At 41.0% G+C, this 13801-nt stretch overlaps 1 protein-coding gene across 1 annotated transcript in view; it reads right to left on the reverse strand.

The window, feature by feature from the left end:
• DNAI1 (dynein axonemal intermediate chain 1) overlaps positions 1-13801 on the reverse strand; it is a 149723-nt gene that overhangs the window by 126086 nt on the left and 9836 nt on the right. Inside the window, exons 2-8 of the mRNA XM_087777620.1 lie at positions 11580-11648; positions 9633-9731; positions 8644-8724; positions 6957-7083; positions 5485-5564; positions 4475-4633; positions 2130-2189 (exon numbers count right to left, since the gene is read on the reverse strand). Coding sequence (XP_087633746.1) covers positions 2130-2189; positions 4475-4633; positions 5485-5564; positions 6957-7083; positions 8644-8724; positions 9633-9731; positions 11580-11648 — 675 coding nt within the window. The remainder of the gene's footprint in view (positions 1-2129; positions 2190-4474; positions 4634-5484; positions 5565-6956; positions 7084-8643; positions 8725-9632; positions 9732-11579; positions 11649-13801) is intronic.

Consider the following 13801-nt stretch of genomic DNA (forward strand, 5'->3'; position numbering starts at 1 on the left):
TAATTTACCAGTGTTTAATAGGAAACATGCATTAAACATCTGTTTTATGACATTTCTCATGTGGTGTTGGAAAATTAAATTGTAGCTGCTTAACACAATTTAAATCTTGGACTCCAACTCTGCAGCATATGATCAAAATGGAAACTGAGAGCAGTTTTACATCTTCTGCTATGCCACATGCCAGGAATGTCTTACGTGAGTAGAACCAAAAGTAATTTTTCTACTTAAGAATTATTCATTAGTATTGGAGTGCTAGTACTGTATCTGAAGCAGGTACATTACTTTCAGAACAAAACAAAAGGCAATCTAATTCTCACACATCATCTTAGGAGAGGGAGTATGATTCAAACACAAAATATAAAGTAGAACATTGGAATAAAGAAAGGTAGCAGAAAACTTCAGCAAAAAAAGTGCATTGTGTTGTAAATTTGCAGGTGGAAATGAGGTGCAAAGATGTTCCAAACATCAGGGAAAGGACAAAGAAGATGTGATGAGAAGAGTAGGAGAAGGAGCAGAACAGAAAACTTTGGAAGAGGAAATTATGAGCATAAGGAAGAACAAGAAAGAGAAAGAGTTGAGGGAAAAAAGAGCTTATGTTAAAATACTGTTTTATATCCACTCCAATTTTCAACAGAATAAAAAGAAAACAAGGGAAAACTTTTGCTCTTAGTTTTCAGACATTTAATGCAAAATTTTAGCAACAGCCTGATTATCTTAAATAGCTCTGTTGTCTCTCTCAAATCATCTCTCTGCTGGAAAAAATGAAAGCGAAGTCCAGCTGGAGGGAGGAAACATCTCAGGCCAATTAGTCTGTGATTTCAAGTTCAGGAATAGACTGGGTTACAGTTTTCAGCTTGACAGAGACACCTTCACTCCCTTCCTATCACTTTCCTATAACAGCATTTTTTAAGTTGCTGCCATTACCTTACACTTTCTTCTGGGTGTTCCTGTGGTACACTGGTAACAAAACAGTATTTTCAGTATCAGTTTGGTACACTGGTTTGAAACAATATTTGCATCAGTGACAAACGCAAATACATTTTGTAAATATCTGTGATCAGCAGAACTGGCTGGATTCCCTTTCCAAGGACATCTATAGCATATTTCATGTGTAAAATATCATGCGAAATATTTTTTTTTTTACATTTTTAAGAGATGGAGAAAATACTGTGTAACAATTGTGGAACAGTTCCTCCTCATGAATAAACAGGCACATTTGCAGTACATAAACCAGAGCTGAATCTATTGCAACAGGCTTAAAGCAGGTCTTCCATGCTCCTTCTGCTGTAGTTCTCATTGGGTTCAGCTTCAGGCGTTAGAAACCTGCTTTCGCATACAGCTAAACTTACACAAAGTAAAAGACACAGTGTTGCATATATCAAATTCTTAACAACGCTCCCAAAAACTCCATGAACCCTTGTAAATTCCTGGCTGTGCAAAATCTTCAGAGGTGTCCACTCTCTAAACACGGTGCTCAAAGTGGAGCTAGCGTGCAGACATGTCCTAAGTGCTTTTTCATTATTTTGCTCCTGCATTTTGAGACGCCATTGAACCTCCCTCTGATGTGATCAGCTGATGGAGGTGTCCTGCAGCTGACCAGGTATTGAATGCTGGATCACAGCTCTTCCTAAATAACCAGCTCACCCATCACACAGTGATGGAAGATCTTCAGCAACAGGACAGTCCCCACCCCGAAGACAGCCAGGTCCCCAGAAGAGTCAGTGCCTGCAAGAGGCAGTTGCAGTTGTGTCCCTGTTCCTGCAGAGCTCAGCTGCAGCCCACCTCTTGCTAAGTCCAGAACCATTCTCACACTGTGGTGTCCCCATTTCCACTCATTTAAGACTCTCTAAAGCAGACTGGCCAGGGTGGCTGGCAAGTGGTAGATCAATTAAAAGCAGCTAAACAGAGACATTTGACCTTAGAAATACAAACCATTAGCAAGTTCACCCATTAAGGCAGAAAAGAGGGCCACACTAGTTTGCTCTCAGATTTAAACCAGAGATCAAAGCCACAGTATGGGAGTTCATTCCACTGCAAGGAATGCAAACATAGCAATTTGGTTTTTCCTTTCTTATATCTCAGTTTCCTAAATATACTCTAAAATAACTTTAAAAGTAAAAAGGATATACCTGGTTAGCAGTGGCTGAGAAATTTTTACAAGGTGTAGGCTCCGATTGACATGCTCTTTCCTGAATAAAGAAAAAGCATAAAGAAGTGTAATCTTTGCATTGAAACTCTTTGCAGTGACATAGTCCAGCTGTGGAAACAGCCTTCTCATAGCAGGTAGTTAGAATAATATTGACCTGAGATTAATTCAACATCCAAATGGCTCCCAGAGCACTGCACAAACATTCTCAGTGATCATGCAACTACAAACAGATTTTCTTGTGGACCCAAAGAATGTTCACAAGACCTTCCGATTTTTTTCCAACATACTTAAAATACTTAATTTCAGTATTTCATTTTGAAGGAGTTGAAATGGTTTGTTTCACCTCTACCATTTGAAACATTCTGCTACCAGTTATGGTTATCAGTTATGATATCACAGAATCATAGAATGGTTTGGGTTGGAAGGGACCTTAAAGATCATCTGGTTCCACCCCCGCTGCCATGGGCAGGGACACCTTCCACTAGACCAGGTTGCTCAAAGCCCCATCCAACCTGGCCTTGAACTCTTCCAGGGATGGGGCAGCCACAGCTTCACTGGGCAACCTGTTCCAGTGCCTCACCACCCTCAGAGTGAAGAACTTCTTCCTTATATCTAACCTAAATCTACCCTCTTTCAGTTTAAAGCCATTACCCTTTGTCCTATCACCACCTGCCCTTGTAAAAAATGCCTCTCCAGCTTTCTCGTAGGCCTTCAGCTACTGGAAGGCTGCTATAAGGTCTCCCTGGAGCCTTCTCTTCTCCAGGCTGAAAAACCCCAACTCTCTCAGCCTGTCTTCATAGGAGAGGTGCTCCAGCCCTCTGATCATCTTCATGGCCCTCCTCTGAACTCACTCCAACAAATTTGAAATCCTGCCAAATTTGAAAAGTTTTCACCTATATATTAAAAACCCACTTGGGTACAGTAGTCAAAACAAAAGAGTTGAACAGAATGCTAACCTGTGAACAATTCATTTGATGTTACTGAAATAATATTTTTATCACCCTTATATCAAAATTCTGAAATAAATGAATATATTTCTGTGAAACCTTCATTTCATGGAACAGCGTTTTCTTTCAAAAAAAATGTTGTGTCAGGACATTTTTAAGAAGCTGCCTGTAGCATTTCACTGACCTCTGAAATGAGGCAGTCTCAGAGGTGGAAACTGCACATCCTGTATAGCAAGCAGCAGTACTTCACAGCCACTTAAAGTCTTTATTCTGCTTTCAAAGGCAGAATCACAGAAGCACAGGAGCCTCTCCCAGTAAAATCAATCGGAAGAGAATATGCGCATTCTTGGGACAGAGAAATAACAAATTCTGTGGCCTCCACAGGGATTTTTGAAAGATGCAGAATTTTAGCTCAGACTTTGCAGTAAGCACCCCACTGTTGGATAAACTCTCCTGAGATCCTCCATCTCTACTAGTGGGCAGAGATGGTATTCCTTCTATGAGATAGTAGCTCCAACAATATAGTAACTCTTAGATCTCTCCAAGCCCATGAGATGTAAAGACATCTCACTTTAGGTGTAATTGCTGCAAGAAGGTAGGCAGGCTCTCTGGGGAAGATGCATATACTCTTGATTCCAGGGCAGCAAGGAAAACAAGAGAATTTTCTCTCTGAAACTTCTATCTCTGATTCAGAAAGCCCCTTTTTGAGCACTCAACTGGGGGCCAACATCACTGGTACTGCTCAGGAGGCCCTGTGAAGAGAAACTCACTGGGAATGGCTGCAGGCTGAGCAAAAAGCTTAGGGGAGGAACATACAAGGTCTTGGGTGGGTACTGACTGGAAAGTACATGCACAGAGTGGGAGGGAGACGTACCATGTAGCAGCAGTAAAGCTTTGTCATACTTACATGGGTCTGTTACTGTAGTACCTGTGCTTAACACAAGCGTAAATACCTTTATCCTTTTAATATATGGGCGCTTATATCCCTGCTCCATTGGTAAGAATTGGAGTACAAGGCCATAAAGGGCCTCTGTGGCACAAGGAAATTGAATTCATGGATTCCAAGCCCTCAGTTACTACCCTAACCATTGCTCTATACTTTTTCAGATGAGAAAATAGACATGAAAAATGTTATATCCAAGTAGAGGTTTAAGGATTTACAGTAGCACCAAAACTTCTTGTAGGCTGTCCAAGAATCCATGAGACAAGAATTTTCTGTCACCATTTTCATCACCTCAAATGTTTTACAATAGTAAAACACTGTTTTTTTCTCCTAATAGTATCTACAGAGATCACAGGATATGACACAAACACAGATGATCCACACGCCCTCCCAAAGGAAAGGTCCTCCATGTCACTGAAGGAAATGGCAGCATACCCGCATAGGGTTGTTGAGCGTCCTTGAAGCTCTCTCAATGAAGTTGAACTGGTTTGCTAGCTTCTGCTCCTTCACCCTTGGGGGATGAGGCTCTTCTGCCTCTGCTGCCTCAGCTACTTCGGCTGTGCCTGACCCCTCTGCCTCTTCCTCTCCTGCAGCCTGCAAGAAAATAGAGCAGTGACTCCACCCTGAAAGAACGAGACATCTCGTTCCTTCTTCAGAAGCACTTCTTCTTAGACTGCTGAATTTCTGCTGCCTAGTGAAGGAGACTGTAACTGAAGGTTCAATATTTAAGATGGAAATCAGGAGACTTCCAGCAATAAGAGCAAGGATATTCTGGAAGAGTATCTAAATGGGAATATGGAAAACCAGGAACTGAAGTTACTTTAAAACAAAGTCTGACATGAGTGAGATAATATAGCATGACTACCTTTGATAAAATAGACTCAGGGACTAGAAGACTGTGCTAGAGTCCCACTGTGCTGTGTTTTCATTTTCTTGCTAGACAGGGAGCTTTATCTGAAACTAGCCTGAACTTGATTCCAGGGCCTGACACCGTGTGGATAAGAAGAAATTTCTCACAGCATACTCCTTTCCTGATCAGACAACTGCCTCTAAATCAGGCCACTGCTTATTTCATGTAGTTATGCCTCCTGCTTTCCCCCCCCTACATTTTATTTTTCACCAATTTCTCTTTCAGGAATGGACATGCTGTCCAGGAAGATTCCAGATCCCAGCAAATTACACTGTATCTTGATATAATATCTGGATAGAGACAGACCTGGTGTGTAGGGACCAGTCATCCCCCTACACAGCTTCTCCAAACCAAAAAAATGGCAGGAGGAGCCCAGCAGTTCAGTAGAATTTGCAGGATCTCACCAGCAGAGACATCTCAGGCATAAAAGAATCAATCACAGAAGCTTCTCAGCAAGCCCATTTTATAACAAAGGAATTTCAAATCTTGTATTAAAAATAAAATGGACAGCTCTCAGCTGACTATGGAGAATTACCTGAGTATCTCCTGTGCTTTCTTCATCTTTAATCTCTGCCTCTTCAGATGTTACTGCAGAAGTCTCAATAGGAGCCTTTTCTGATGACAGAAAGGATAAGCAAATAAGCCCAGGATAATAGGACATATTATCCCATATTCTGCAGATCCTTCTATCTTCTTAAGCATTAATATACAGATGCATCCTTTCCTAATGCTATCTCATTAGACAACACAGTAACCAATCCCCAATTTGGAGGGTTATTATTTGCTCAAAGCCACAAAAGGAGACAATGTTATTACTAAAATGAAACTGCAGTAATTCTGTCTGGACTGAACTAAAAAACCTGACTTCGATTCATATCAAACTTTTGAAATCCACTTCTGATCTCAGTAGCTTTGTTTCTGGGTATCTCTTCAGCTCTGGACCTTTCTGCCCTGCAAAAATGGCTGCAATTATGTACAACCATGAAGAATGCTTTCAAGGCACACAGGAGTTATAACATGGTTTGTTCTTATTTATATGGATAAAAATGAATATACTAGTCTTGCTAGAGAATGATGGATGTCTACATTCCAATCACAGCCTTGAGTGTGTAGTCATGCTAGCATCAAGCTGCTTGAAACTATTTGGTTTGGAATCTACGAAAAGCAAGAACAATCCATGCTTTCATGGCACTGAAGATCCTATTCAGCACTTTGTCCTACTTCAAATCATCATGCACATTTTGTTAAGTGTGAAATAAAAGAGGCACTGACCCTCAGAAGCTGCAAGTAACAACTATTCTCAGGAGCTTATCCAGTGTTATCATCATGCCTGACAGTTACCACCGTGAGAGGTGGTCACCGCTCCTTGTGACACAACTTCTCCTTTCACAAACAGCAGAAATATGAGGAAATCACTAGGCAGTACATCTTTCTCTGCTGAAAATTCAAACCTAGAACTCTTTACTAAAAACAGAGCTTTTCAACCTCTGATTAAGGTGTCTTTTTGACTGAAAACCTAAGAACGGTGATAGTAGCTCAGATCAAAGGCCCAACTAGCTCAATATCTTGTATCTCACACTGTCCAGAAGTAGATGTCCTGGGAAGAGTGTAACAATTGGTCAAGTATTTGATAGTTTCCTGAACGGTCACCTAGCCTCCACACATTTCTCCTTTAATACTTTAAATCATGGCTGAAACTTTCAAAGCAGGCTAAGGAGTTTAGACATGTATGTCCAACTAATGGTAGTGGAAGATGTTTAAAAGACAATAAATAGCTCTGAAAATTTCAGTGTTAGTGTTCACATGGCTCAAAAAGCCTGCACCGTTTTCTACACTGTGTCAAACATCTGGGTGATTGTTTTTTCTGTTTTCATTTCCCAAGAAGGATCCAAGCTAAAATAGGAGCTGTTCAATCCTATGGTGATGAAGCATGATGATTCCCTCGTGTTGAATAAGTGGTACCAGTGCCTAGCTGAAAATGATTGTGGTTTCAGATAGTAAACCCACCTGCTGCAGTGCTTAATTTGATACTCTGCCGTCTGCCTTCATCTGAATCTTTGAGTATCATGTTTCCATTCAAAGAGAAGTGAATGGCCATTTGATCCACATAGCTTATTGGCTTGTATGCTCGCTCCTACAAAGAGGAAAAAAACAACAAAATCAGTGTGGAAAAATATTTTAAACCAGAAATACTGTGTAGCCAAAATTCCTAAAGCCAAGAAGATCCATACTGATAAATACATGTTTGTTATTGGCAAATTTACACTGAATTTCTTCCAGCAGGTATTTATATCTCAGGACACTGAGAGCCATAAATTAAAATACAATGAAAAGAAGCAAGAACATGAAACCTCCAGTTCTCCACCACTACCACAGCAAGTGAGTTTAAATATAGTTCTAGTGGACCTCTACTACACAGTACTCCCTGAGAGACTCTCATGTCCTGTTGCGCTGAGATCCCTGAATGAGTTGTTGTACCTACACAAGATCAGCACCATACGTAGAGAGCAGTTCTGATCTGGAGACAGTACAGGCTCTTAGCACCATGCCCAGGTTATAAGCACTGTACAAACTCAGCTGTTTGAAGCTAGCTTGATTGGCACTTGCTTGTGGACCACTCTACAGTGCAGCCATGCACCTAGGCTCAAACTGTGTATTAAGATTTTGAGCTGCACCTAAAAGCAATCAGAAGGCACTGCAGACCACAGATGATTCAATAGTTTCTTCTCAAAGATATGACTGCTTTCTGTACCAATCACAGCATAGCATCGAGCCCACTTCAGTCACTGTGGATGATTTGAAGATATGGTTCATTCATCACCTCTTTCTATCCCATAAATATGAAAACATCAAATAGAAGAGAAAGTGACCTTATCTGCTTCCACAAGACTGGTTTCCTTTCTCTGGTGATCTCATGTAATGGTTGGTCAAACTAGTTACAGTAGCACCGACATGCGACAGGCTTGGGAATATTTCACTTGGTTGTCTGTTCCCTGCCAAAGGTTGGGGATAATCCAGTGTTGGAGCTGGAGGAGCTGTCCCTGTGACCTTTCTTTCAGGGGGTGTAACCCTTCCAAGGGAGGAGCGGGAGGCAAAGTCATCATTCCACTCTCCTCCTGCAGCAGCCTGTGTTGCTAGCTGTACATGCTAGCAGGAGGAGGCCGCCCCAGGGTAATGCAGCATATGCTCTGCACACACAAATGTGAAGGTGTGACTCTTGGATGTTTCCTGGCAGTATGTGATGCACCCTCCCCTGCTCACTCCTACTCATCATGAATAGAGCTCTTGTCAGCGATTTCACAAAGCACTTTTCTGAGCTCTCCTATAATTCAAACACCTGAATCTTGATGTGAGGATACTGAGGCATAACTGTCTTACAGACTGAGTAAAGCATTGCCTTTTGTCTTCTAACCACCACAGAATGGAAAAAGGTACCGCCTGACATTGGCTGCACTAATTATGTTCACTGCCAGATCTTGTTGAATAATTGTTATATCCTACTTCCAAATAAATATGTCAATGTTTTTGGACCTTTACCCTCTGAAAAAACCCTTTAGGAATGATTGGCAGTAAACACATAACAAGATGAAGTCACATTAAAAGGAAATTTACCGGGCTATAAATCAAAGGGAAACACAAAACCAGTTAATTGCAAAAAGTCTCATCCTGGATTTACAGGTTGTGCCACACTTACTTTAAAGCTGTATCTGACGATATTCTGGGGAGCATGGGGATTATTAGCTGTCAGGATGCGTGTAAATTCCTCTTTTAATTCCTTTGGAATGGAAACAAAATAGCATTATAAATAAACTCCACTCTTACTACAATGTACAGCATACAAAAATCACCAGGTTTATGCTTAATTTTATGATGTTCAGTTTGCTGCAAATAGACTCAGCTGATGCCTCCACAAGAACAATGCTAGGAGGCAAGCTAGCTTACAGTGGAATCCAACACAGTCATTTCGCTTCATGCCATAGTATTTCAGTGGGTTTTCTTGAATTCTTTAGCTGTCATGTTAATTCTTATCTAAGCTATGGTAGTACTTGAAAAATGCTAGCTGCATTCTATAGGGCAAGAAAGACAATCCATGTCTTGAAGCGTACACTGTCAAAAAGTAAACAATAAGCTCAGTAGCAGCGCTTGCAGGGTCAGCCACTGCAAACAAAAAACAGTACTGCTGTTAACTGTTTCCACTACCTGAGTGGGGGGAATTACATATAGCTTCCCTTTGAGAGCTACTTGGAGGACAGGTAACAATGTTAGAGTTTTACACGGCAGCAAGGAGAGACAACTGCAGTTGGAAGGGTGACTGACTGCAATCCTACTGAACCAAGCTAAGAAGAAATGGCCATAAAACTGTAGGACACCTCCCTGTCCTGCGTATCACACACGAAAAAAGCTCAGGGTTGGTTCTAGGGTCCTCCTTATCTGAGGAAAGCCCCGACCCATTCCCCTCTTGTCTCAACTCCACACAGATTGTCTTAAGGCCAGAACTGTGTTTCAAAGTACATTCTCCCTGTTTTCCTGCTGAAAGCCATTTCCGTTTATGCTGCAGATACCATACTTTAGCAAGTACTGGAGTTTTACTCTCACAGAATTTGCTCCAAAAGAAATGGGTAGGCTTCGGCTTATGGAGTTTTCTACACTTCTCATGACAACTACAGGCACTGTTTTACTCACAGCTTCAGTCAGCTCCAGTTGATCTGGGGGTTTGACTAGAGTCTTTGCTGCCGCCCATTCATCTGCTCCCTCTCCTGCTTCAGTGGAGACATCTTCGTCCTAGCACAGGAGCAACAAGCCCATTAGTGCACCAAGATTGTGACTGTTTTGCTCCCTCCCAAAACAGAACTTCTCCAGGCATGATGGACCAAGGAGGAAAAAACAGCATTCCCCCACCCATCTGTGCTTTGAGCAGAGCAGATAACCCCAAATTGTAGGCCCAAATTTGAAGATTGTTGAATGGCTACACTTGTCAGCAAGAGTTCAGTCAGTTGGAGGAGTTGCTGTCTGAAGATAATTCCTGGCCTGTAACAAAACTGGAGTAACTCCAATAACAAAACTCAAGTAACCCCACTTCAGTTTCAGTTTAAAAGTTGGCAGTTCTATTTCTTTTGACCATATAACACCCAAATGAGCAATACTGTAGGACTACTTAAGGGCACAAGTCAAGGACCTGCAATTACTTCTGAAGTGCTATTCTATAAGCTACACTTAAAAATTAGTGCAAGATACAAAGCTGCAGGGATGTGGCTCCTGAAGGAATGCTAACCATTTTCTTGCAAAGGCTAGCAGGTCTGCATTCTCCCAACACAGAGAGCTGCTCTCCTTGGGCTGGGCTTGGATTGCTGTCATGATATGATATCATTAACAGGAAAATGAATCACTCCAGGGATGAATTTCAATTAATTGTCATTACAGATAAACTGCCAGAACACAAAGTTGGGTATATTCTCTTAATCAAAGTGTTTAACTGCTCCAGGCAAAATTTCTCCTCAGTTTGAAACGTGTAATGGGTTGATTTAAAATAAATCAGTCATTCTTTTGAATACAGTTCTCTCAGGTCTGCTAAACTTTATAGTCATACAGAGCTGCCGATGAGTCCAGGGTGTAAGTGCAGGCTGTCTGCAGGTACAGAGACTGGACCAACAAAGCTTTGCTATCTGCAGAGCGCCACAAAGGTAAAAAGCACAATGCTCTGTAAAAATGTGCAGTGGCTGAAAGTAACAGAGAATTCTGTGTATGCCAGGCATCCAGGGAAAGTGACAGGCTGCAGCTTTTTTTTTCCCCAAGGGAGCTGAAATGAGGCAAGCGGTAAGGAAGGTCAGGTACTCTGATACACAACAGACTATGACAGCAGAATAGCAGTTTATGATTTAACGCTCCCCACATGAACAACTGCTTGTAGGATATTTATCATACACAATTCAATGCCAGTTAGTTCAGTGCCATTTTCCCTAGTGAAACAGATAAAAAAGTGTTGTGGGTTTAACATTTTTATTTATGTTTTTCATTTAAAGTTAAATAACTTTCCATTTTTAAAGGGTCAAAAGAGGAACATTTAACAAGACTGTGATTTGTCCTAAGAAAGTGAAAAGCTGTTTATCACCATGCCTGTTTAAAGGCACGTAAACTGTCCTTTTTCCATCCATGCCAGTGGAGCTAAATAAGAGGAAGGCAGATTAAATAAGGATGTTGTAAGCATTTATTTGCCTGACAGTAAAAACATTATCATGAGGCTAACAATCAAAAAGTTAACGCTATTTTCTCTAATGCTTGTATTTCTATGTTAATTAAGTGAATATGGGCTACCTTTTGAATTTTCTAAACTGAGCACGTAGCTTTCTCACAGTCTATGTCAGCCTGTATTTTGGAATTTACATACCAAACATTTTATTTTAACCTTTTCATCTTGCACTTTACCTAAACTGTGCCTTTGTTTTAGCTGCCATTTTTATTCTAACTTGCTAGTGTAATTCCCTTCTCAGTGGAAATCTATAGCAACCCCTTACTGCTAAATCAATTGGAATGTTACCAATTCCATACAGCATGCAATTGTTCAGACTGAATCTAGTTTGCATCTCATAGGTAAAGAAGGGGAAAACATTTTTTAAGACTTGTGGATCTTACCCGTTTTTTAGATAGAGCTTTAGCTGGCCTTGGCTGTACTGCCTTTCCTCCTGAAGGTCCACTTTGGCCCTGAAGCGAGAACATACGCAACGTAAACATTCAAAGCATAGTGTTTCCTAATTTAACCAAAGCAGAATAAAAGTTCAATGTGCTTACTGATGTTTGCTGCAATGGTATGTTTCAAAAGCCAAGTATACCAGTATTTTGTCTATAAATCATTTGAATGAAAGGCAGTCACTTTCATAATAGTGGTTGAGTCCCCATCCCTGGAGGTATTTAAAAGACGGGCAGACGTGGCACTTTGGGACATGGTTTAGTGGTGGATTTGGCAGTGTTAGGTTAATGGTTGGACTCAATGATCTTAAGTGTCTTTTTCAACCTAAACGATTCTATGATTCTATGATTCTAATACAAGACAGTGGTTTATCAACATGAAAAAACGCTAGGCGCTAGCCTTGTTATTGCCTATCTGTGATACACCTAAATGTCACACACACAGGGTTCTAGTGCCTTAATCAAACACACAGAGAGGCTGCTCTTGCCCCAAATGCTTGCTTGTCACGGTGAGCCTGGAGACAGCAGATCCACAGCTACAAAGCCACGAGTGCTGAAAAACCGTGGAAAACACTGAAATAGTTGTTTACAGGGAGCCTTACAGAGTATTTCTAAGGGAGACTACCCAGAGGTTAAGGAATAACAGAAGGGCACCAGTGACAAAGCTTTATGAAAACTTTACAGAAAGTGCGAGAGGAAATGAAAAGAACCTCTCTGAGAAGATGCTGAGAGACAGACAGTACCAAGAACCCAGATGGCAGAGGGAGAGAGAGCTGATAAATCAAACAAAGGAGACAGCATGAGAAGCGTTGGCAAGAACAGTTTCAGGACGGATCCCAGATAACATTGGATGGGATGGATGGGAAAAGCAGAGGAGTTACTTGGAAAAAGTGTTTGACTTTGTGACAGGAAAGAAGGGGATACTAGAGGAGAAAAGGGAAGGAAAACAAAGGGGTGGAGAAGAAAGCTCCCATGGGTTTATTGATTTTCTTTAGAAGGACATTAGAATGTGCCTTTCAGCTCAGATCAAAGGTCCACCTAGCTAAGTATCTCTCTCCAACAGTATTCAAAAGCAGATGTCTATGGAGCTTTCTCCAGGATGCCCTCTCAGCTTCCCACAGGGACTTGAATCAGAAACGCTGCTCTTTTTATTTCATATCAGTGTATCTTTTTCTCCACAAATTTATTCAGTCATTTTGGAATCCATGCGCATTTTTAGCATGTACAACTTCCACAGCAAGGACTCCCACGGTACAACTACATGCTAATGCAAAGAACTGCTGCTTGCTTTTTAAGTCTGCCACTCGCTGCTTTCATCTGGTTTTCCTAGTTCTTATACTGGAAAGCCCAGCTTTATCACACCCTCTGTTGTTCATCCCCTTTTCCGTATCTCTTATGAACACCTTAAGGAGCACAACAGAGATTCCGAGACTCCTCTCATGATTCCCCTTCATTATGAAAATTAAATATTCACTTCTACCATCTGATTCCTATGTATTAAGCAATTAAGGAGCCATAATGACTTTGACCCAGTATCCCAGTTCTTGTTTCTAAAGCCCCATTACTTTTTAAGACTTGAAAATAAGAATTCAGAAAAGAAATATTTTCAGAGGAGAACAAACTGCAGCAGAGATGTGAGGCTGTGACTTTCAGTGTTTCCCTTTGTACAAGCTAAGCCATGTAGAACTGCTGTTACTAACAAGGTGTCAGGGATTATTTTTAATCCAGAAGATACATATTAAAAGAAATGAAAAATGAGCAGACCTATACCTTTTTATGCTTAGAAAATGTGCCTCACTTTGAAATACAAATTGTTATGACTCAAGTGGAGAAAATAGTTATGACATTTCCTTTATAATCCCACAGTGGGCTGGTAGCAGAGCAGAGCAGAGAGCCTAGGAGCCCCAGCATCACAACCACTACTGAGCCTGCTGGATTACACAGCTGGCCTGTCTCCCTGCTTCAGTTGCTTGGCAATGGGCAAGAGAGCACCCTATTCTACAAGGACCATGCTACATGTGAATTAGATGTGATGTAAGCAACAAAATTTAAAACAGATTTTCAGAGTAGAATTTTATTCAGATCCAAATCAAAATCAAACTCTTAATTTTAACCATGAAATAAAGCCTACTCACTATTACCCTTTGTAAATGAGTCTATAAAAGCAT

The sequence above is a fragment of the Nipponia nippon genome, unplaced genomic scaffold (assembly GCF_047370975.1).
Source record: "Nipponia nippon isolate SJK-2023a ecotype South Korea unplaced genomic scaffold, ASM4737097v1 scaffold_40, whole genome shotgun sequence".
Lineage (NCBI taxonomy): Eukaryota > Metazoa > Chordata > Aves > Pelecaniformes > Threskiornithidae > Nipponia > Nipponia nippon.